General features: G+C 49.6%; 2 protein-coding genes across 2 annotated transcripts in view; both read right to left on the bottom strand.

Moving 5' to 3' along the window:
* Positions 1-20172, bottom strand: part of LOC121278750 — a 77227-nt gene extending 57055 nt beyond the window's left edge. The window contains exon 1 of the mRNA XM_041189145.1: positions 18164-20172. Coding sequence (XP_041045079.1) covers positions 18164-18937 — 774 coding nt within the window. The 5' untranslated portion in view covers positions 18938-20172. The remainder of the gene's footprint in view (positions 1-18163) is intronic.
* An 835-nt stretch (positions 20173-21007) lies between these two features.
* Positions 21008-21646, bottom strand: LOC121278864 (cell division control protein 45 homolog). Its single transcript, XM_041189321.1, has one exon. It carries the CDS (start codon positions 21644-21646, stop codon positions 21044-21046), a length of 603 nt encoding a protein of 200 aa, XP_041045255.1. The 3' UTR covers positions 21008-21043.
* Between the last annotated feature and the right edge of the window lie 1065 nt (positions 21647-22711).

Here is a 22711-nt window from a genome sequence, read left to right as displayed (position 1 = left end):
AGGCAGAGAGTAACGTACCTCAGTTTGCTGATGATACAAAGCTAGGTGAGGAAGGTAAGTTGTGGGGAGGACACAGAGAGGCTGCAAAGAGATATAGACAAGTTAAAAGAATGGGCAACAAGATGGCAGATGGAGTTTAATTGGGGGGGGGGGGGGGGGGGGGGGGAGAGTGTGAAGTTGTTCACTTTGGTCGTGAGAAGAGAAAAGTAGCAATTTTTTTTATAAGGTGTGAAGCTTGTAAATGCGGATGTTCAGAGAGACTTGGGTGTTCTTGTACAAGGAACTCAGAGTTAACATGTACATGCGGCAAGCAATGAAGGTGGTAAATTGTATATTGGCCTTTATTACATTGGGATTGGAGTTCAAGAATAAGGCTTTGGTGAGACCACATCTGGAATACTGTGTGCAGTTTTGGTTGCCATATTTAAGGAAGGATATACTTGCATTGGAGGTGGTTCAGTAAAGGTTTGCTAGATTGATCCCTGAGATGAGAGGTTGAGTAAATTGGGCCTATATTCTCTGCAGTTTAGAAGAGATGATCTCATTGAAACATATGAGATTCTGAAGCGGCTTGACAGGGGGTAGAAACGGAGAGATCGTTTTCGCTGACTGCAGCACCTAAAACCCAGGAGCACAGTCTCAGGGTAACAGGGTGATCATTTAGGACTGTGGCGAGGAGAAGTTTCTTCACTCAAAAAGGTTATGAATCTTTGGAAGTCTCTACCCCAGAGGGTTGTCTCTGCCCCATTGTTGAACGTATTTAAGTCTGGGCTACAGATGTTTGGTATCTCAGGGAATTAAGGTATATGGGGAGAGGGCAGTAAAGTGGAGCTAAAGCCCAAGATCAGTCTAGTCATAATGAAAGGTGAAGCAGGCTCAGTGGGCCTACTTCTGCTCCTATCTTTTGTCTTGAGAGTATGGTGGAGGCAGATTCAATCAAAGAGAACTGGATGTCTGAAGATAAAAAAAATTTGCAGCGATATGAGGAAATGGCGGGGTTGGGGGCCTTGGTGAGTTGCTCTTGCAGAGAGCAAGACATAGACGCCACAGGCCCAAGGCACAGACACATTTGGCCAAATGGCCTCCTTCTGTTCTGTAACAATTCTATGACTCTACAAGCTCCCTTGCCTTCTCCAAAATAGTGGCCTTGGCATCAGCGAGGGCCGATGGTTGAGTTTCATCCAAGGGATGGCACCTCCCAACATGCAGCACTCCCCCATCCCTGCACTGGGAGTGCAGGCCTGGATTACGCGCTCAAGTCTCTGGCCTGGGACTTGAACCCACAGTCCTGACTCTTGAGGTGAGAGTGCTACAGGAGTGAAACTTGTGAAGTCTTCTGGCCAGTGATTCTCCCCACGAATCTTTATGATGCTGAAGCTGAGACAAGTTAAAGACACCATATCAAGGCCAGAGATCAATGCTATCTTAGAAGGATCTTGCAGATCAAGTGGGGGTGTCAAAAGAATAAACATGAGCGTCCTCCAATAGGCAGATCTGCCCGGTAGAGACACCATGATAACCTCACATCAGCTGAGGGGGACGGGTCACATTGTCAGGATGTCCGACTTGAAGCTGTCCAATCGGGTGCCCTACTCAGGGCTACACCAGGGAATCCGCTCACACGGGGACCAAACAAAACATTTCAAGGACAATCCGGAAGCCTCCATGAAGGTCTGCTCTGTTAGCATCAACACATGGGAAGCAGATGCCCAATCATGGCCAAGATGGTGACTCATCATCAAAAATGGTGCCAAGACCTTCCAGTCAACAACAGCAGCCACGGAGAGAGAGAGAACAGCAAGAGACATGGCAAGAGGAGGCAGCAACCTGAGCCAACTATCCATCACCATCTCTATCGGCCGATAACTGATGTCCTCACTGTGGGAGAGCAAGTAAGGCCAAGAAAGGACTCGTAAACCAACACCGAGATCTCTCTGCCACCCAGCTTTCCTCAAGAATGAATCATCCTCGACATGAGGAATTGCTGATGCTACACACTGAGCAACGGCGGAGACAACCAGTCCTGCATTATGGTGAAAGTTTTCTTTTCCACAAGCAGATCACATATTGCAGAACAAGTTTAGAAGTGGTTATAACTAATCATTCCAGTGTGTTTTAGTCCAGAATATGGGCCTTTGTGCTTTAATCAGCTCTCAAACCCTGTGATGGAACATTCTTTGTGAAAAGCAATCGAGTATAATTTAAGACATTCCAGTTTTCAACCCTTAATTAACAAAGGTATATTTGAAAATGGAGCTGTCGCCCAAAATTTTCCAAGTGAAAGGTAAATATGGAATGACACGGAGGTGAGCTCATCACGCCTGTGCCAGCTCTGGGAAAGAGCTAGCAAATTAGCCCCAATCTCCTGCCCTTTCCCCATACCCCTTTAAACCTTTTCCCAAAATATGAGAACAGGAGGAATTAGGAGCAGGAGTAGGGCATACAGCCCTTGGGGCCTGCTCCACCACTCGATAAGACCATGGCCTGATCTGATTGTGGCCTGAATTCCAGGTTCCCACCTGCCCCCCCGGTCACCTTTGACCCCTTTGTTAGTCAAGAACCGGTCTATCTTAAGTCTTGACTCAGCCTTCATTGTTCTCTGGAGTAAAAAATTCCAAAGGTTCATGACCCTGTGAGAGAAATTCCTCTTCCAAGATCCTGGGATCTTGGGGCTTCACAAATACGAACGTACGAATTAGGAGCAGGAGTAGGCCATTCGGCCCCTCGAGCCTGCTCCGCCATTCAATAAGATCATGGCTGATCTGATTGTGGCCTCAACTACACATTCCCACCTACCCCTGATAACCTCTGACTCCTTTGTTAGTCAAGAATGTATTTACCTCTGCCTTAAAAAATATTCAATGACCCCCAAAACAGCCCCCGCCCCCCCCCCCCACCACTCTCTGGGGGAAGAGAATTCCAAAGACTCATGAGAATTGGATAATTTCTCCTCGTCTCAGTCTTATCTGGGAGACCCCTTATTTTGAAACTGTGTCCCCTAGTTCTAGTCTCTCCCGCAAGGGTAAACATCCACTCAGCATGCGCCCTGTCAACTCCCCTCAGAATCTTAAGTGTTTCAATAAGATTACCTCTCAATCCTGTAAACGCCAATGGATACAGGCCCAGGCTGTCCAATAAACCAACCCCGCCACACTGCGCACCTCCCCCCACCCCCCACCCCCCCACCACCTCACCACCCCCAGCCCAGGAGCCAGTCAAGTGAACCTTCTCTGAAATGTACCTACATCCTTTCTTAACTAAGGAGATCAAAACTATAGAGGCATCAAGAACAAAAGCAGAGAATTTATGCTGAACCTTTATAAAGCTCTGGTCAGGCCAAAAGCAGGGTACTGCATCCAGTTCTGGTCATCAGGCTTTAGGAAGAGTGACAGTGTTATCAGAATAGTCCCAGGGATGAGGGATTTTAGTCACAAGGTTAGGTTGGAGAAGCTGGGGGGGGGGGGGGGGAAGGTGGCGGTGGGGGGGGGTGTGTGTCCTCCTTGGAGTAGTGTACAAGATTATGACAGGCCGAGATAAAGTAGACAAGGAACAACTCTTCAAATTGGCTGATGGTACAAGGACTAGGGGAGACAGAGTTAATATTTTGGGCAAGAGATGCAGGGGGATGGGAGGAAGAACTTTTTTTTATCTTTTACAACGCAAGTGGCAATGGTCTGGAACTTGTTGCACATGAGGGCGGTGGAAGCAGAGACAAGTGAACGATTTCAAAAGATATTGGCCGGGCACTTGAAGGAAATAAACCAGTAGGGCTACGGGGTTCGGGTGAGGGAGTGGGATTGCTCCATGGGAGCTGGTATGGACTCAATGGCTCGAATGGCCTCCTTCGGTTCTGTAAACAATTCCACGATTCATCTTTGTCTTAAACGGGAGACTCATTATGTCCCCGTTTCTAGATTCCCCCGTGGGGTTGGGGGGGGGGGTGGGGGGCAAGTCCTCTCAACATCCACCCTGTCAATCCTCCACAGAAGCTTATACATTTTGATAAGGTCACCTCTCGTTCTTCTAAACACCACCAGCTCAACCTTTCCTCATAAGGCAATGCCTTCATCACAAACATTAACCTGGCGAACCTTCTCTGAGATGCCTGTAATGCAAGTATATCCTTCCTTTAATATGACACTAATATAGACTGTAAATAGCTGAGACCCCAGCACTGATGTGTGGCACCCCATTTACAGTTTGCCAACTTGAAAATGACCCCATTTATCCTCACCCAAGTATCTGTCCAAATCCCCTTTCTGTAAATTACTATTGAATCTGCCTCGGGCAATCCATTCCAAATCACAACAATTCACTGCATAAAGATTCTCTCCTCATCTCACCTTCACACTCTTGGTATTAACCTCCTATGCAACGCAATTTTTTTTTTTTTCAAAACTTCTCTTTAAACGACAATTCTCTAACATTCGCTTGGCTTGGGTGCTGTGACACTGTAGACATTGCAGGTGGCACAAACCAGCGATGACACCGCTGCTCTTTCAGGTACCCGTGCCCAAGATAAAGGCTGCTTTACTCAGCAATGCTAAGATAAAGCTGTGTCATGGTCAAAGGCCAAGGTAGTTCCCCCATTCACTACAGGTCTGTAAATACTGCCTGCATCAGGTAATACGGTCCTCAATTCCAGCAGAGACACATTTTTAAACATTTATTAGTTCACAGGATGTGGGTGTCGTTGGCTGGGCCAGCATTTATTGCCCATCCCTAGTTGCCCTTGAGAAGGTGGTGGTGAGCTGCCTTCTTGAACCGCTGCAGTCCATGTGGTGTAGGTACACCCACAGTGCTGTTAGGGAGGGAGTTCCAGGATTTTGACTCAGCGACAGTTAAGGAATGGCCGATATATTTCCAAGTCAGGATTTTGTGTAGCTTGGAAGGGAACTTGCAGGTGGTGGTGTTCCCATGTATCTGCTGCCCTTGTCTTTCTAGATGGTAGTGGTCGTGGGTTTGGAAGATGCTGTCGAAGGAGCCTTGGTGAATTCCTGCAGTGCATCTTGTAGATGGTACACACACACTGCTGCTACTGTGCATCGATGGTGGGGGGAGTGAATGTTTGTGGATGTGGTGCCAATCAAACGGGCTGCTTTGTCCTGGATGGTGTCAAGCTTCTTGAATGTGGTTGGAGCTGCACTCATCCAGGCAAGCGGAGAGTATTCCATCACACTCCAGACTCATGCCTCGTAAATGGTGGCCAGGCTTTGGCTCCAAGTCTGTCATAATATTTCCTCATTCGGCTCACTGCCTGATAACACTCATGCAAAGCGCCCTGGAACATTATAAAACACTGGTTCGGCCTCAATTGGAATAGTGTGTCCAATTCTGGGCAGGGCATTTCAGGAAAAATGTGAAGGCATTAAAGAGTGCAGGAAAGATTTTCAAGGATGGTTCAGAGGATGAGAGTCTTCAGTTACTTGGATTGGAGAAGCTGGGGTTGCCAGGAGATATGAGAGAGGTATTCAAAATCATGAGGGGGTTGGACACAGTAGATGGGGATAAACTGTTCCCATTAGTGGAAGATTCGAGATCCAGAAGATACTGATTTAAGTTGAATAGCAAAAGAATCAAAAGTGACACAAGAAATAAGACTAGGCATGAGCAAAAACACTTTTGTGCAGCAAGTGGTTGGGTCTGGAATGCACTGTCTGAGAGAGTGGTGGAGGCAGACTGAAGTGTGCCTTTCAAGAGAGAATTGGACAATTATCTGAAGAGAAAAACTTTTGAGAGATTTTATCTGTACGATGATGCAACCAACAGTTACAGCTACAGGGTCAGACACGGTTCAGTGGGTAGCTCCCTTGTGGACTCAAAACAACCACAAGGTACTTCAGCCCATGACCCAGCATGACAGTCGCAGTGCTGCCGGAGGGTCAGCACCCGGGGGGCGCTGCACTGCCGGAGGGTCAGCACCCAGGGGGCGCTGCACTGCCGGAGGGTCAGCACCCAGGGGGCGCTGCACTGCCGGAGGGTCAGCACCCAGGGGGGCGCTGCACTGCCGGAGGGTCAGCACCCAGGGGGGCGCTGCACTGCCGGAGGGTCAGCACCCAGGGGGCGCTGCACTGCCGGAGGGTCAGCACCCAGGGGGCGCTGCACTGCCGGAGGGTCAGCACCCAGGGGGGCGCTGCACTGCCGGAGGGTCAGCATCCAGGGGGGCGCTGCACTGCCGGAGGGTCAGCACCGAGGGGAGCGCTGCACTGCCGGAGGGTCAGCACCGAGGGGGGCGCTGCACTGCCGGAGGGTCAGCACTGATGGGGGCACTGCACTGCCGGAGGGTCAGCACCGAGGGGGGCGCTGCACTGCCGGAGGGTCAGCACCGAGGGGAGCGCTGCACTGCCGGAGGGTCAGCACCAAGGGGGGCGCTGCGCTGCCGGAGGGTGAGCACCCAGGGGGCGCTGCACTGCCGGAGGGTCAGCACTGAGGGGGGAGCTGCACTGCCGGAGGGTCAGCATCCAGGGGGGCGCTGCACTGCCGGAGGGTCAGCACCGAGGGGAGCGCTGCACTGCCGGAGGGTCAGCACCGAGGGGAGCGCTGCACTGCCGGAGGGTCAGCACCGAGGGGGGCGCTGCACTGCCGGAGGGTCAGCACCGATGGGGGCACTGCACTGCCGGAGGGTCAGCACCGAGGGGGGCGCTGCACTGCCGGAGGGTCAGCACCGAGGGGAGCGCTGCACTGCCGGAGGGTCAGCACCAAGGGGGGCGCTGCGCTGCCGGAGGGTGAGCACCCAGGGGGCGCTGCACTGCCGGAGGGTCAGCACTGAGGGGGGAGCTGCACTGCCGGAGGGTCAGCACCGAGGGGGGCGCTGCACTGCCGGAGGGTCAGCACCGAGGGGGGCGCTGCACTGCCGGAGGGTGAGCACCCAGGGGGCGCTGCACTGCCGGAGGGTCAGCACCGAGGGGGGAGCTGCACTGCCGGAGGGTCAGCACCGAGGGGGGCGCTGCACTGCCGGAGGGTCAGCACCGAGGGGGGCGCTGCACTGTCAGAGGGCAAGTACTGAATGAGCAGTGCACTGTCAGAGGGACAGTACAGAGAAGGTGCTGCACTGTCAGAGACTATTAGTACTGAGGGAGCAGTGCACTATCAGAGGGTCAATATGGGGGGAGTGCTGCACTGCTGGAAGGACAGTACCAAGGGAGCGTTGCATTGTTGGATTTGTAGCACTGCCATAGGTGCCATTCTTCAGCTGAAACCAAGCCTGCCTTCTCAGGTGGATGTAAAGATTCCACAACTGCCTGAGGTCCTGGCCAACGTTAATCCCTCAAGCAACATAACTAAAAATAGATGAGCTGGATGCAAACGAGTGGGTGCTGGAGAAAGCTGGTGTTCAGAGGAACTTGTTTGCGGCAGTGATATCAAGGAAGCTCTCATATATTTTGGACACGCGATGTGAACAGCGGGGCAGTGTTTGGAAAAGGGGGTAATACGAGGCAAACACACCTGGAAAACGTACACAGGGAAGACCCAAGATGGCCTGGACGGATAATATCGGAATGTGGACTGGCCTCTCTATGGGCAGGCAGAGAGAGCAGCAGAGGCTAGAGATCAGTGGAGAAAGATTGTTCATAGTGCGGCCAACGCTCAAGTATGGAGGCAGAGGAAAGGCAGGCGATCTGGCCATTATCAGGTTGCTGTCTCTGGGATCATGCTCCCACAATTCTTACGTTACAACATTGGTTACACTTTACCCATTTGGTTCACTAATGCCCCTTAGGGGAGGAAATCTGCCATCCTTACCTGGTCTGGTCCAGCCTACATGCGAGTCCAGACCTACAGCAATGTGGTTGACTCTGAACTGCCCTCTGAAATGGCCGAGCAAGCCACTCAGTTCAAGGGCAATTAGGGATGGGCAACAAATGCTGGCCTTGCCAGCGATCCCATAAAATATTATTTCAAAAAAGTGCATTTAAAAGGTAAACATTGACTGAAGAGAAATTTGGGGTGCCACGAGGTTGTGAAATATAAATTCAAGTTCATTTTTTTGGCTTTCAAACAAAGAATTCTACTTCATTAAAACCAGGAAGAGCTGAAAGTACTCAGCAGGACGGGCAACATCTCTGGAGAGGGAAACAGAGTTAAACGTTCAGGTCAATGACCTTTCATCGGACTTGGAAATATTAGAGAAGTAACAGATTGGAAGCAAGTTCAGGGACTGGGGAGGGGAGAACAAAAGGGAAGGCCTGTGACAGGGTGGGATACAGGAGGGATTAAGTGAGAAATGGGATGATGGTGCAGGTGGGAATGGAACAAGTAACAATAGATGGGTCTAGAGGAGGTGTACATGGGAATGTGGCAGAAAGAATACATTTTTTTTGTCGGAGCTTTTTGCCTTTCACTCATAAGGACAATTTTTTTTTTAAATTTTTCATTCATGGGATGTGGGCATCGCTGGCTGGGCCAGCATTTATTGCCCATCCCTAGCTTCCCTTGAGAAGGTGGTGGTGAGCTGCCTTCTTGAACCGCTGCAGTCCATGTGGTGTTAGCAAGGGAGTTCCAGGATTTTGACTCAGCGACAGTGAAGGAATGGCGATATATTTCCAAATCAGGATGGTGAGTGACTTGGAGGGGAACTTCCAGGCGGTGGTGTTCCCATGTATCTGCTGCCCTTGTCCCTCTAGATGGTAGTGGTCATGGGTTTGGAAGGTGCCATCTAAAGAGCCTTGGTGAATTTCTGCAGTGCATCTTGTAGATGGTACACACACTGCTGCTACTGTGTGTCAGTGGTGGAGGGAATGAATGTTTATGAATGTGGTGCCAATCAACTGGGCTAGTTTGTCCTGGACAGTGTCAAGCTTCTTGAATGTTGCGAGAGCTGCACTCATCCAGACAAGTGGATATTATTCCATCACACTCCTGACTTGTGCCTCGTAGATGGTGGACCGGCTTTGGGGGCGGGGCGGGGAGGTCAGGAGGTGAGTTGCTCACTATAGGATTCCCAGCCTCTGACTTGCTCTTGCAGGCACAGTGTTTATATGGCTGGCCCAGTTCAGTTTGTGGTCAATGGTAACCCCCAGGATGTTGTTGTGGGGGATTCATTCAGTGATGGTAACGCCATAGAATAGCAAGAGGCGATGGTTGGATTCTCTCTTGTTGGAGATGGTCATTGCCTGACACTTGTGTGGTGCGAATGTTACTTGCCACTTATCAGCCCAAGCTCGGATATTGTCCACGTCTTGCTGCATTTGAACATGGACTTCACCTAGGAGGAGTGTTTGGGGCCTTGGAAGATGAGAGGGGAGGAGATAAGATGGCAGGTGCTGTATGTCCTTCACTCGCACGGCAATGTGCCACTGGGCAGGGGACAGGGTGCTGGGGGTGACCGAGCTGCGGATTATTTTTGCTGTGGATGTGACAATCTCCGGATCCTTTGGAACGCTGGAAGGTGAAGTGCTGGAATGGTGGTGGAAGTGGGAAGACTGGTGAAGGCCGGTTGGGTGCATGTTGAGGACGAGCGGAACCCTAGCACATTCCGGGGAAGGGCTGAGAGCAGAAGGGTGCGAAATGGAACTGGTACGTTGGAGGACGCTGACAATCACGCTTCAAGGGAACCCTTGGTTGAGGGAGAAGGAAAACGTATTGGACTGGTAAAGCAAAGTGAGAGCAGACCTGTCGGAGAGGGGGAAACTGGGTGAACGGAATCGAGTCTTTACGGGAAGAGTGTGAGGAAGTGTAGTCACGGTAACTGTGCGAGTCAGTGGGCTGATGGAATTTAACCGAGTGGGGACTGCTTTTAGAACACCACAGCTTCTGGTTACACATTAACCAAACAGAGCCTGTGCGTTTAAAAAAGCTCCTGGTGAGCAAGGTCCATGGACGTGTTGCTGAGGTCATCGTCATTTTCCCAAAACAAGGAGGATTACCCTCGAAGTAACAGGACCGGTTGTGAAATGAACATGCCAAGCAAGAGAATGGGATCCTCCCCATTGAAAAATAACTACTTCCTCATAATCTGCTGCTGCTGCAGCCAACTAAAGAAACAAAAATAATAGGTCAAATTTTGCTGTCAAAATAACTGAGGTTTATTGGCACGAACCATTATTAATGAATAAAGGATCCAGCAACTTCAGGCTTGGGGGAGATGTGTGGTTCTCCCTGGGCTGGCACTGAGGCAACCATCCAGGTTAGGCATCAAGTCCTTGGAGTGAAAGTTGAAGCCACAACCTTCTGACACCAAGGTGAGAGTGTTACCAACCGAGTCACAGCTAACACTGAACATGCAAAACAGTGACTGCCCTTGACATCAAGGCAGCATTTGACTGAGTGTGGCATCAAGGAGCCCCAGCAAAACTGGAGTCAACGGGAATCAGGGGGAAAACTATCCGCTGGTTGGAGTCATACCTAGCACAAAGGATGATGGTTCTGGTTGTTGGAGGTCAATCATCTCAGCTCCAGGACATCACTGCAGGAGTCCCTCAGGGTAGTGTCCTAGACCCAACCATCTTCAGCTGCTTCATCAATGACCTTCCTTCCATCATAAGGTCAGAAGTGGGGATGTTCGCTGATGATTGCAAAATGTTCAGCACCATTCACAACTCCTCAGATACTGAAGCAGTCCATGTCCAAATGCAGCAAGGCCTGGACAATATCTAGGCTTGGGCTGACAAGTGGCAAGTAACATTCATGCCACACAAGTGCCAGGCAATGACCATCTCCAACAAGAGAGCATCTAAACATCTCCCATTGTCATTCAACGGTATTAACATCGCTGAAGCCCCCAGTATCAACATTCTGGGGGGGGTTACCATTGACCAGAAACTGTTTTGGATCAGTCATACAAACACTACAAGAACAGGTCAGAGGTTGGGAACTCTGACGCGTGTAACTCACCTCCTGACCCCCCAAAGCCTGTCCATCATCTACAAGGCACAAATCAGGAATGTGATGGAATAATCCTCACTTGCCTGGATAAGTACTCACCATCAGGACAAAGCTGCCCACTTGACTGGCACCCCATTCACCACCAGCGCACTGGGACAGCAGCAGGTACACTTACAAGATACCCTGCAGCAACTCACCAAAGCTCCTTCGACAGTGCCTTCCAAACCCCCGTCTTTTACCTCTAACAAGGGTGGGGAACCTCTGACCTGGGGGCCAGGTCTTTTCCATGAACTTTTTCATCCAGCCCACGGGGAGATTCCAAAACCTCGCCCCGCCGACCGGCGCCCGCCACACTCTGGGCCAGCCACTGCCACGTTCAGATGCCTGAGCCTCAGCTGCAATCACCCGAGGCCCAGGCTGCGTGGAGAGAACGAGGCCCGAGATCCAGGAGCCGGAGCTCCGAGCAGGGAGGCTGCCGGCTGCCGTTCTGGTGATGAACTGTGAGCGACCAGGGGCGGGGGGAGCTAGGGAGCGGGACAACCAGGACAGGAAGTGGGAAAGGAGAGGGAGAGAGACAGAGACACAGCCAAAAATGGGAAGGGAGCGAGAGAGAAAGAAAGAAAGAAAGAAAGAAAGAAAGAAAGAAAGAAAGAAAGAAAGAAAGAAAGGAGTGAGAAAGGGAAGCAAGCAAAAAGTGGGGCTGAATTTCAGGAGGGCTGCGATTGAGATGCAGAAGCCGTGCTTGTTATTAAGGAAAAGCAAACTTAGCCACCGCATTAAAGTGGTGTGCGTGTGAGTTGAACATTTCTGCATTCTCTCTTAGAAAAAAAGTAAATTAAGTTGGTTTTTGTGTGTGTGGGGCCGTGACTGATTTTGTCGATGTGTGAATGGCCCTTGGTAAGAATAAGGTTCCCCATCCCTGACCTAGAAGCACAAGGGCAGCAGAAAGATGGGAACACCACCACCTGCAAGTTCCCCTCCAAGTCACTCACCATCCTGACTTGGAAATATATCGGCCGTTCCTTCACTGTCGCTGGGTCAAAATCCTGGAACTCCCTCCCTAACAGCACTGTGGGTGTACCTACACCACATGGACTGCAGGGGTTCAAGAAGGCAGATCACCACCACCACCTTCTCAAGGGCAACTAGGAATGGACAATAAATGCCGGCCCAGCCAGCGAAGCCCACATCCTGCGAACGAACAAGAGAAAAGGCTTTCAGTCAATCAAAAATGCTCCTTTATACCTACTCAATCTTTTTTTATTCTTTGCTGGAGTGTAGGCAAGGCCAGCACTTGTCTGGCTCTAAACACCCTTGAACTGAGTGGCTGGCTAGGCCACTTCAGAGGGCAGTTAAGAGTCAACCACATCGCTGTAGGTCTGGAGTCACATGTAAGCCAGATCAGCCAAGGAGAGCAGATTTCCTTCCCTACAGGGCATTAGTGAATGAGATGGGTTTTTACAACAATCGATGACAGTTGTCATGGCCGTCATTACCGAAATTAGCTTTCAATTCCAGATTTTTTAAAATTAATTATCTGAATTTAAATTACACCAGCTGCCTTGGTGGGACTTGGCATTGGTCTGGGCCTTTTCATTACTAGTCCAGTGCCATTGTCTCCCCTTAACCGGTTGCAATGGATAAATAACATAGCAGACAACAGAATCCAAGAATGAAAACAGAGTTCCAGATTGGCTCAGTTGGTTTCTATCGTTGCAGCACGCCAGAAAGACAATGGGCCCAATTTTAACTCATTCAAAACCCATCCACATGCACAGAGACAAAATCAAGCCCAATGGGTCTACGGAGTGACCAGAATGACTGCTTTTTTAAAATCATTTGCTGGATGTGGGTTTCGCTGGCTGGGCCAGCATTTATTGCCCATCCTTAATTGCCCCTTGAAAAGGTGGTGGTGAGCTGCCTTCTTGAACCACTGCAGCCCCTGTGGTGTAGGTACACCCACAGTGCTGTTCCAGGAGTTTGACCCAGCGACAGTGAAGGAACGGCGATATATTTCCAAGTCAGAATGGTGAGTGACCTGGAGGGGAATTTCCAGGTGGTGGTGTTCCCATCCATCTGCTGCCCTTGTCCTTCTAGATGATAGTGGTCATGGGTTTGGAAGGTGCTGTCCAAGGAGCCTTGGTGCGTTCCTGCAGTGCATCATGCACACTGCTGCTACTGTGTGTCGGTGGTGGAGGAAGTGAATGTTTGTAGATGGGGTGCCAATCAAGTGGGCTGCTTTGTCCTGGATGCTGTCAAGCTTCTCGAATATTGTTGGAGCTGCACTCATCCAGGCAAGTGGGGAGTATTCCGTCACACTCCTGACTTGTGCCTTGTAGATGATGGACAGGCTTTGGGGAGTCAGGAGGTGAGTTACTTGTCACACAATTCCGAGCCTCCGACCTTCTCTTGTAGCCACAGTATTTATATGGCTATACTGGAGTGAGCTACAGAATAAAGCCCTTCCTCTTTTGATACCCGATTTCAAAGCCTGTGCAGGCTAACAATGCAAGAAGAAACCTCTTTGAATTGAATTCAGTTCAGCATATCTCAGAAAAGTTGTGTGTGATAATAACGCAAGAGGTGTAGAATTAGAGCCACCCTGCTCTGCAAAAGTCAGCATGAAAGGGACGGGAAAGAAAGAAAGAAATTGAGTTTATATAGCACCTCACAAGACCCAAGGGCATCCCAGAGTACTTTACAGCCGAAGGTTACTGTTTTGAAGTGCAGACCTTGTTGGAATGCAGCAGCCAAATCGCACACAGCAAGATCCCAGACGGAGTCATGTGTTAATGGCCCGGTCACAGGCTTCTCAAAGGGGAAAAGGCGATGGCTAGCACAGGACCTGGTTTCTGCTTCATTTGAGCTGCTCTTCAGTCCGGGACGATGCTTACATTCCCTCTCTCATATGTTGTGAAGAAAAGAGCACAGGGCGCACCCAGGATTGTTCGTTACTGATAATAAGAGGGAAAAATATAACACACACAAATCTTAGGTTATTTTAATCCCCCCTCCCTTCTTTCCCCATGTTGAACACTTAGGACGGATGAAACTCCACAACAGCTGGAAAACACCACTCTAAGCAACACAAGTCAACTGCAATCCTCTTCCATCAGCCCTTCCTCAAGCAACATGCAGATAGCAAATTGGAAGGTCAATTTTCTCCTGTTTGTATATGTTATAGCATCTGACCTAGGGTTTATACTCACAGGTGCACTTGGGACACTTTGCTACATCAACGCTGCTATATAAATACAAGATGTTGTTGTAGTGCAAGCCCTAAACATCGTCACAAAAATCAAGGCTGACACTCCAGTCCAGTGCAGACAGAATGCCACACTGCAGGAGGTGCTGTCTTTTGGATGAGACGTTAAAACGAGGCCCCACCTGCCCCCTCAGGAGGATGTAAAACAGGGCTGTCCAAAGTTATTGTTTTATTCATTCACAGGATGGGGGCTTCGCTGGTCAGGCCAGCATTTATTGCCCATCCTAAATTGCCCTTGAGAAGATGGTGTGAGCTGCCTTCTTGAACCGCTGCAGTCCATGTGGTGTAGGTACACCCACAGCACTGTTACGTAGGGAGTTCCAGGATTTTGTATGTATGGGGTAGGTACACCCACTGTGCTGTTAGGGAGGGAGTTCCATTATTTTGACCCAGTGACAGTGAAGGAACGGTGATATATTTCCAAGTCAGAATGATGAGTGACTTGGAGGGGAACTTGCAGGTGGTGGTGTTCCCATCTATCTGCTGCCCTTGTCCTTCTAGATGGTAGTGGTCATGGGTTTGGAAGACACTGTCTAAGGAGCCTTTGTGATTTTCTGCAGTGCATCTTGTAGATGGTACACACTGCTGCTACTGTGCATCGATGGTGGAGGGAGTGAATGTTTGTGGATGGGGTGTCAATCAAACGTCTGCTTTATCCTGGATGGTGTCAAGCTTCTTGCGTGTTGTTGGAGCTGCACTCATCCAGGTAAGAGGAGAGTATTCCATCACATTCCTGATTTGTGCCTTGTCTATGGCGGACAGTCTTTAGGGAGTCAGGAGGTGAGTTACTCGCTGCAGGATTCCTAGCCTCTGGCCTGGTCTTGTAGACACAGTATTTATATGACTGGTCCAGTTCAGCTTCTGGTCAATGGTAACGCCCAGGATGTTGATAGTGAGGGATTCAGTGATGGTAATGCCATTGAATGTCAAAGGGCAAAGGTTAGATTCTCTGTTGTTGGAGATGGTCATTGCCTGACACTTGTGTGGTGTGAATGTTACTTGTCACTTGTCAGACCAAGCCTGGATATTGTCCAGGCCTTGCTGCAATCCAGCCTGCCAAAATGTTTGTATCCAACCCACTAACAAAATTTTTTCGCCCCAAAGGGTACGCAATAGGACAACTTTTTGCTGCCCTGATTGGCTAATCGGGGCGCTGAAAGGTGTATCAAAGGGAACGTTTTGACAGAATAGACAATCAGGGATACTTCAGTTTGAATGTGCTCCAGCGTGTACATGGCGTAATGGAGCTCCTGTTTGGAAGAATGTGCTTGGCTAAGGAGAAATCTCCTTTTGCTGAACTGAATGGAAATTGCTGGTGACACTGTGTGGGGGATAAATATCAGCTCAGAGAGAGAAAAAAAATTCACTGATCCCCAAGGCGACTTTGAACATGCAACAGTCAGGGGTGACGGCGCTGGTGGCGATTTTTGGAGGTTAGAGAGATTAATTTTTGGCATGTGCTGGGTAATGGGAATGGAGAGAGAGTAAGTGGGAGAGAGTGGGGAACGGAGACGGGGCGGGGAGGAGGGGGGCGAGTGGGGGAGGAGAGAGGGCGAGTGGGAGGAAGAATGGGAAGGGAGAGAGTGAGAGACAGACAGAGTGGGAAAGGCGAGGAGAGTGAGAGAGAGAGAGAGAGAGAGAGAGAGAGAGAGAGAGAGAGATGCCTTCTCTTTCTGAAATTGGCTTACTGGCCCCTGTGAATGAGAAAAATATTGAAGCGTGACCCCTCACACAAAAAACTCGGGCACTCGTGATCTAGAAGGCTCCATGGCACTACTTGGAAGAAGAGGAGCAGGCGGAGTTAACCCTGGTGCCCTGGCCAGTCCCTCATCACAAAAACAGACTATCTGGTCATTATCACATTGTGGGATCTTGCTGTCTGCAAATTGGCTGCCTCATTTCATACATCACAACGGTGACTACACTCGAAAAGTACTTCTTTGACTGTAAAGTGCTTTGAGACCTCTGGCCGTCGTGAAAGGAGCTACATAAATGGAAGTCTCTCTATCTTAACATTACGGAAAGATAGAGAAAGCTGCAGCACAGAAGGAGGCCATTCAGCCTCTCATATCTGTGCTGCATTAAGAACGAACAACACAGCCTAATCCCACACTCCAGCTCTTGATCCATTGCCCTGCAGGTTACAGCACTTCAAGGTGTCTCTCCAAGTTTTTTTTAAAATGTGATGAAGGTTTCAGCATCTACCACCATTTCAGACCCCCCCCCCATAACCCCACTGGGTGAAAAGATTCCTGCTCAATTACCCTCTAATCCTTCTATCAGTTTACCATGGAGTGGAATAGGCTGAACTTGTTCTCTTGTGGGGGGAAAAAAATGCATTTATTTATATATGAATATGTTTATTAAAGTATGATAACAAGGTCCCTGCATTAAAATTTCACAGTCAACAGTATTCTCAATACAAGTAAATGCCATTTTGCTCACTCCTCATCCATCCATCCAGTCTCGAATGGTACTTCTCACGGGTAAAATCAGGAAGTACTTTTTACATAATAAAAAATGGAAAATGCTGGAAATACCCAGCAGGTTGTGGCCCTCTCTGTTGAGAGGAACAGTAACTCTTGTCTCTCTCTCTCTCTCTCTCTCCACTTTCTTCACCTGCTGAGTATTTCCAGCCTTCTCCGATTTTATTTCAGATTTCCGGCATCCGTAGTATTTTGCTTTTTGATTTATACTCAGTCTTCCATGCTCAGTGCTGTTAGGGAGCTTTTTGGCTGGGGGGCGGGTGGGGGGGGGTGTATTTTTTAAAAATTCATTCATGGGATGTGGGCATCACTAGCATTTATCCCTAGTTGCCCCCTAGTTCAGAGGGCATTTAAGGACATTGCTGTGGATCTGGAGTCACATGTAGGCCAGACCAGGTAAGGACAGCAGATTTCCTTCCCTAAGGGGCATTAGTGACCCAGATGGGTTTTTACGACAATTGACCATGGTTCCTGTGGTCAACATCAGACATTTAATTCCAGATTTTTATTGAATTCCAATCCCACCAGCTGCCGTGGTTGGGATTCGAACCCGGGTCCCCAGAGCATTACCCTGGGGTCTCTGGGTTACGAGCCCCGTGACAATACTATGCCATCGCCCCCCCCACCCCCCCCCCAACTGTGGGCGTAGCTACGCCACATGGACTGCAGCGGTTCAAGATGGCAGCTCACCACCATCTTCTCAAGGGGCAATTAGGGATGGGCAATAAATGTTGGCCCAGCCAGCGACACCCACATCCCGTGAATGAACGAGAAAAGCTATTTCCATGCACAAAGGAGGGTGAAAATCTGCAACTCTTGTCCCCACGAAGGCTGTGGATTCTGGGCAAATTGAAATTTTCAGGGCTGGGATTGACAGATTTCTATTCAGCTGGAAGTAGCCAGAGAGATAAGAACATACAGATTAGCAGTGGGAGTAGGCCATTCGGCCCCTCGAGCCTGCTCTGCCAGTCCAGAAGATCATGGCTGATCTGACTGTGGCCCCCAACTCCACATTCCCACCTACCCCCCCCGATAACCTACATGTGCCCCCAAAGGCGTGTAAACAAAACAGAGGTACCTAAAAAAAAAAATAGATCAGATTTGAACGGCAGGACAAGCTCGATGGACTGAACGCCCACCTCCTGCTACTACGCAGATTTTCTCAGCCAGAGACGGGAACGAGATGCTTCTCACGGGAATCTAAAACTACAAGCTGAAAATAAAAAACTCATCCAGATTTAAATCGCAATAAGTTTACCCGATCAAGTTACCAATTGTTGCAAAATGTACCTATGACATTCTTAAACCTTCCAAAAGGCTTTCAAACAAACATGCCCCTGGAGACTAAGTTAAACTGATATCGGACACTGGGTGAAATACAGCAATCTCACGCTTAAGCTGCAATGCTAAAAAATGATTGCCCTAAAACAAATATAGATGTTCACCTCCTAAATTACTTTAAACCAAGACGACAATTTTTATAAAACAAATACTATACAAGACATATCACAGCTTTTTAATAAAAAAATTCAAAGCGTAGTTGAGAGAATTCAGATGATATAATAAACCTATGATTGCAAAGCATTACCTGGTTTGTTGATATGGTTACGGATGCAGTGGTCCCAAGCTGGTTAGTGGATTCCTGAAGCATAGATTCCTGAGAGTTGTTTCTTTTTGGAATCACAGTCTGGGAATTTACAGAGGATCGAATACATAGTCTTTTTGGTGAAGGTGAACACGGCTCATCTGAGTGCATAGGTTCATAAAGAGCGGGGGTGATGACTTGCTCCACTTTCACCCCTACAACCTCTCCGTCATGGTTTTGGAGGGCGTACGGGCATGACTGCTGGAGGTGCTGGTGGGACCCGTTTGTGTTCGGGGGAGATCTGTGAGGGACCAACCTGCTGCCAATACCTGCAATGCTGCTCAGAGTGGCTATGGATACTGCTCCTATACAGTGGTTAGTGTACGTCTTGGACAGCTTAGCTGCTTTGGACAACATCTGCATTCGCGTGCCCAGCAGGTTCTTGCCAATGGCTTTGTTCTCATACCAGGTCACATCACTTTCACTGCAATGATCCCTTGGTCTTTGAAAGAAAGCCTTACACAGAGGGTTACGTTTTGAAATATACTTAACAAAGCTGGAGTAAGGGCAGAACTCTGTGCCCGTTTCATACATCCTAGGGAAGTTCTCCTCATCATTCACCATTCTTTTCTTGCTCCAAGTTACCGAGCGAGATTTATGGTAAGGTCCACACGCTTTATAATAGACAAATCTTCGCCCATCCTCATCGGCGGCCAAGCCAAAGGAGTCCTCCTCCAGTTCTCTCTGGTTCTCCCTCCCCCTTGTGCAGAAGTACATGCAGATCTCGAACCAGACCTTATTGAGTAATCCAAATGGAGCGTTCGTATCGAAGGCGTTGGATGTGTAGAGTTTCCTCAGGTCGGACCTGGTGATAGGGATGTCACGATATGATTTGTCTTGATGACATGGTACAGTAATTGTTGGGAAAAAGAGTATGATTTCTTTTTTTTTTAAAAAAAGATAATCACTAGGTGCTAATCAATACTGGCCACCACCATCTCATTTTCCTGCAATGGTCCTGGTAGCGTTCATGTAAAAAGGTGCATACATCACGGAACATTACCATGCTTTAAATTGGTTTGCATTTTGCTTCTGCCAAAACTATTGCATCCTTTATATGTACAATAAGGTGACATGGCCACAGTAATAGAACTCTCTACATATTACCAATTAGCACCTGAAATAGCCACCATAGACTGACACCCATCCCTGGAAGGTCCAGCAACATCTGCGTTTGACAGTTCTTATGGAACAGAAGCATTTGGCCAGGTGCTAATGGGTTAAAAAGAAAGAATGCTTTGAAATCATGGTACTTCACGCATTGTCTCATATTGATCTGGATGATAATCGCACTTTCTGATTATCAACAACAGGAAAACAGAAGCTAACCTGGGCTGTCATATCACAATCTTGGAATACTTGGATTTTACTGAGGAATTTGTCAAGATCAGTAGCCAGCCAATTTTAGGCGACTGTGTAGGTGCAACTCAACAACAGCTTCAGTATCATAATTTATAGCTATCCCTTACACTCCAAATGCTATTTCCTACAAATGACCCTGAAATTTTCCCTTGCAGGTTCCTGGAAGGACTTAAAAGGTGTAATTTTTGTTCTCTTGACACCCACTCTGGGAGGGGAGGGACTTAAGCTACTGACAATTTAAAGACTCGTTATAAAACATATAACGGTGGTCGGAGATTCTCATGTTATTGCTGAAAATATCAAAAATATTTCACCTCCAGCTATTTAATGTTTCTACTTCTCGCCGGCAGACAAGGCATACGGATTAATTCAGCATTTCCCATTGTAGTAAAAATAGCAATTTGTGTCAATTTGGCCAAGGAAGGGAAATTACCCTCCAAATTCCAATCCATTGAACTGACATTACTAAATGTGAACTGGGCAAGTGGTTGCGTCCCCATCAGGGTAATAAATTGAAATGCTTTTACCTAAAAGGGCAGAACAAAAGAAAAATTAAACGATAATGAGCTGGGTTATTAGGGAACCAGTGGTCAGCATCGTGATTTCCACTTGGGGTTGGGGGGGGGGGGGGCGCAAGGGGTCACAGTCAAATATTGGCACAGAATCGATGAGATTCAACAAGTTAGGGAGTTAGTGCACAGCCTAAGCTTCAACGTTAGAAATGAGTGTGTGTGTGTGTACGTACATTAATAGTCTATACACCCACATACAGCTAACTCAGGGTGATTTAAAATTCACCCAGATTCCAACATTGAAGTGCTGACCTCCATCAGAGAAACGTGAAAGTTAACAGCCCAGGAGGAGGCCATTCAGCCCATCGCGCCTGTGCCAGCCAATAAAGGGCTGTCCAGCCTAATCCCACACCACAGCCTCCGGTCTGCAGCCGTGTTGGTTTACAGCACCCCGAGCATACGGTCGAGTGTTTTGTTCAAACATCTCCGAGTGGGGGGGGGGGGGGGTTATTTTTGTTGTCCCCGACCGCCCTTTCAGGCGCCGAGCTCCAGAACCCCCAAACCCTCTGGGTGAAAACAAAAAACTCACCCCACCCCCCCCAACCGTTAGCACCAAAAATCTACACCGGCTGGTTCTGAACCGGTCCACCGAAGGGGGGAGGAGGGTAGGGTAGGGTAGGGAGGGGGGGTCTTGGCTGGTTGAATGCAGCACCTTTTTTTTTGGACAACTCTGCAGGTACCAGAGCATCAAAAGGAAACTTTGCAGACTGATCCCTGATTGCCATGAGTGAAGTACACATGAAAATACCAAAATGCATAATAATCTCTGGGAAGAGGGAATGCCCTGAATGAGGAGGTAGGTAGGATGGGTTGGTGGGTGGGTGGGTGGGGGGTTTAGTTGTTGGATGAAGGGAACTCAGTTCCCCTGGATGGCTCCGGTTGAGGTGTTCTACCTGGTGATGGCTTGTTTCTGGATGACGGGTCCCGCTCCCTGCTCCTCCAGTTTCCTGATGACCGCGGCCAGCGTAAGATTGGCGCTGCGGAGCTCGGGGTCTTTGGTGAGGTCCAGGGTCCGGCTGTAAGGGGGTTCGTTCAGGTAGCGGTTGAGGGACGAGCGGATGCTGATGAGGGACGACTTGCTGTAGACCTGGCCGCTCTTGGACCTGGCCTCGGCGTAAAACGAGCGCAGCGCCCGGCACAGCTCCTCCTTGCCCAGCCGCTCGAATTCCGCCGGCTGCTCCTTCTCGCTCAGGTAGTCCCGGAAAATCTTCACGGCGTAGCGGGTGGCCAGCCGGGTGTTCTCGCTCAGGCGGCCGCTGGGCTGCGCCGGATTTTCCCTTCCGCCCGGCGCAAACCGCTGCGCTGCTGCTGCCACCGCCGCCTCCTCCTCCTCCTCCGCCTCCTCTTCGTCCTCACCCTCTTCTTCCTCTTCCTCCTCCGCCTCCTCTTCCTCCTCCTCCGCCTCTTCCTCCCGGCGGCGCTGGCGGAAACAGCGGCGCAAGTGCGGGGCAGCCAGGCCGCCCTGCGCCGCCGTTTCGCCGCTCGCAGGCATTCTCGCCATTGTGAGTCGGAGCCGCTGCGGGGCGGGGGGAACGCATGCGCTGCGCTGAGCTCCAGCTCCGTGTGTGTGTGTGTGTGTGTGTGAGTGAGAGAGAGAGAGAGACTGTGACCTTCAGCAGAATCCCCAATCCACACAGCTCCTGCTCCAAACACTCAGCACTCAACGCAGCTCCTGCTCCAAACACTCAGCACTGAACACAGCTCCTGCTCCAAACACTCAGCACTGAACACAGCTCCTGCTCCAAACACTCAGCACTGAACACAGCTCCTGCTCCAAACACTCAGCACTGAACACAGCTCCTGCTCCAAACACTCAGCACTGAACACAGCTCCTGCTCCAAACACTCAGCACTCAACGCAGCTCCTGCTCCAAACACTCAGCACTGAACACAGCTCCTGCTCCAAACACTCAGCACTGAACACAGCTCCTGCTCCAAACACTCAGCACTGAACACAGCTCCTGCTCCAAACACTCAGCACTGAACACAGCTCCTGCTCCAAACACTCAGCACTGAACACAGCTCCTGCTCCAAACACTCAGCACTGAACACAGCTCCTGCTCCAAACACTCAGCACTGAACACAGCTCCTGCTCCAAACACTCAGCACTGAACACAGCTCCTGCTCCAAACACTCAGCACTGAACACAGCTCCTGCTCCAAACACTCAGCACTGAACACAGCTCCTGCTCCAAACACTCAGCACTGAACACAGCTCCTGCTCCAAACACTCAGCACTGAACACAGCTCCTGCTCCAAACACTCAGCACTCAACACAGCTCCTGCTCCAAACACTCAGCACTGAACACAGCTCCTGCTCCAAACACTCAGCACTGAACACAGCTCCTGCTCCAAACACTCAGCACTGAACACAGCTCCTGCTCCAAACACTCAGCACTGAACGCAGCTCCTGCTCCAAACACTCAGCACTGAACACAGCTCCTGCTCCAAACACTCAGCACTGAACACAGCTCCTGCTCCAAACACTCAGCACTGAACACAGCTCCTGCTCCAAACACTCAGCACTGAACACAGCTCCTGCTCCAAACACTCAGCACT

This window comes from Carcharodon carcharias, chromosome 6 (assembly GCF_017639515.1).
Source record: "Carcharodon carcharias isolate sCarCar2 chromosome 6, sCarCar2.pri, whole genome shotgun sequence".
In the NCBI taxonomy this organism is placed as follows: Eukaryota; Metazoa; Chordata; class Chondrichthyes; order Lamniformes; family Lamnidae; genus Carcharodon; species Carcharodon carcharias.
Note: the sequence above shows the minus strand (reverse complement) of the source record. Positions and strands in the feature narration are given on the sequence as shown.

Coding starts and splice junctions, on each gene's coding strand:
- LOC121278864 (XM_041189321.1), bottom strand. CDS start 21,646: ATGCCTGCGAGCGGCGAAACGGCGGCGCAGGGCGGCCTGGCTGCCCCG.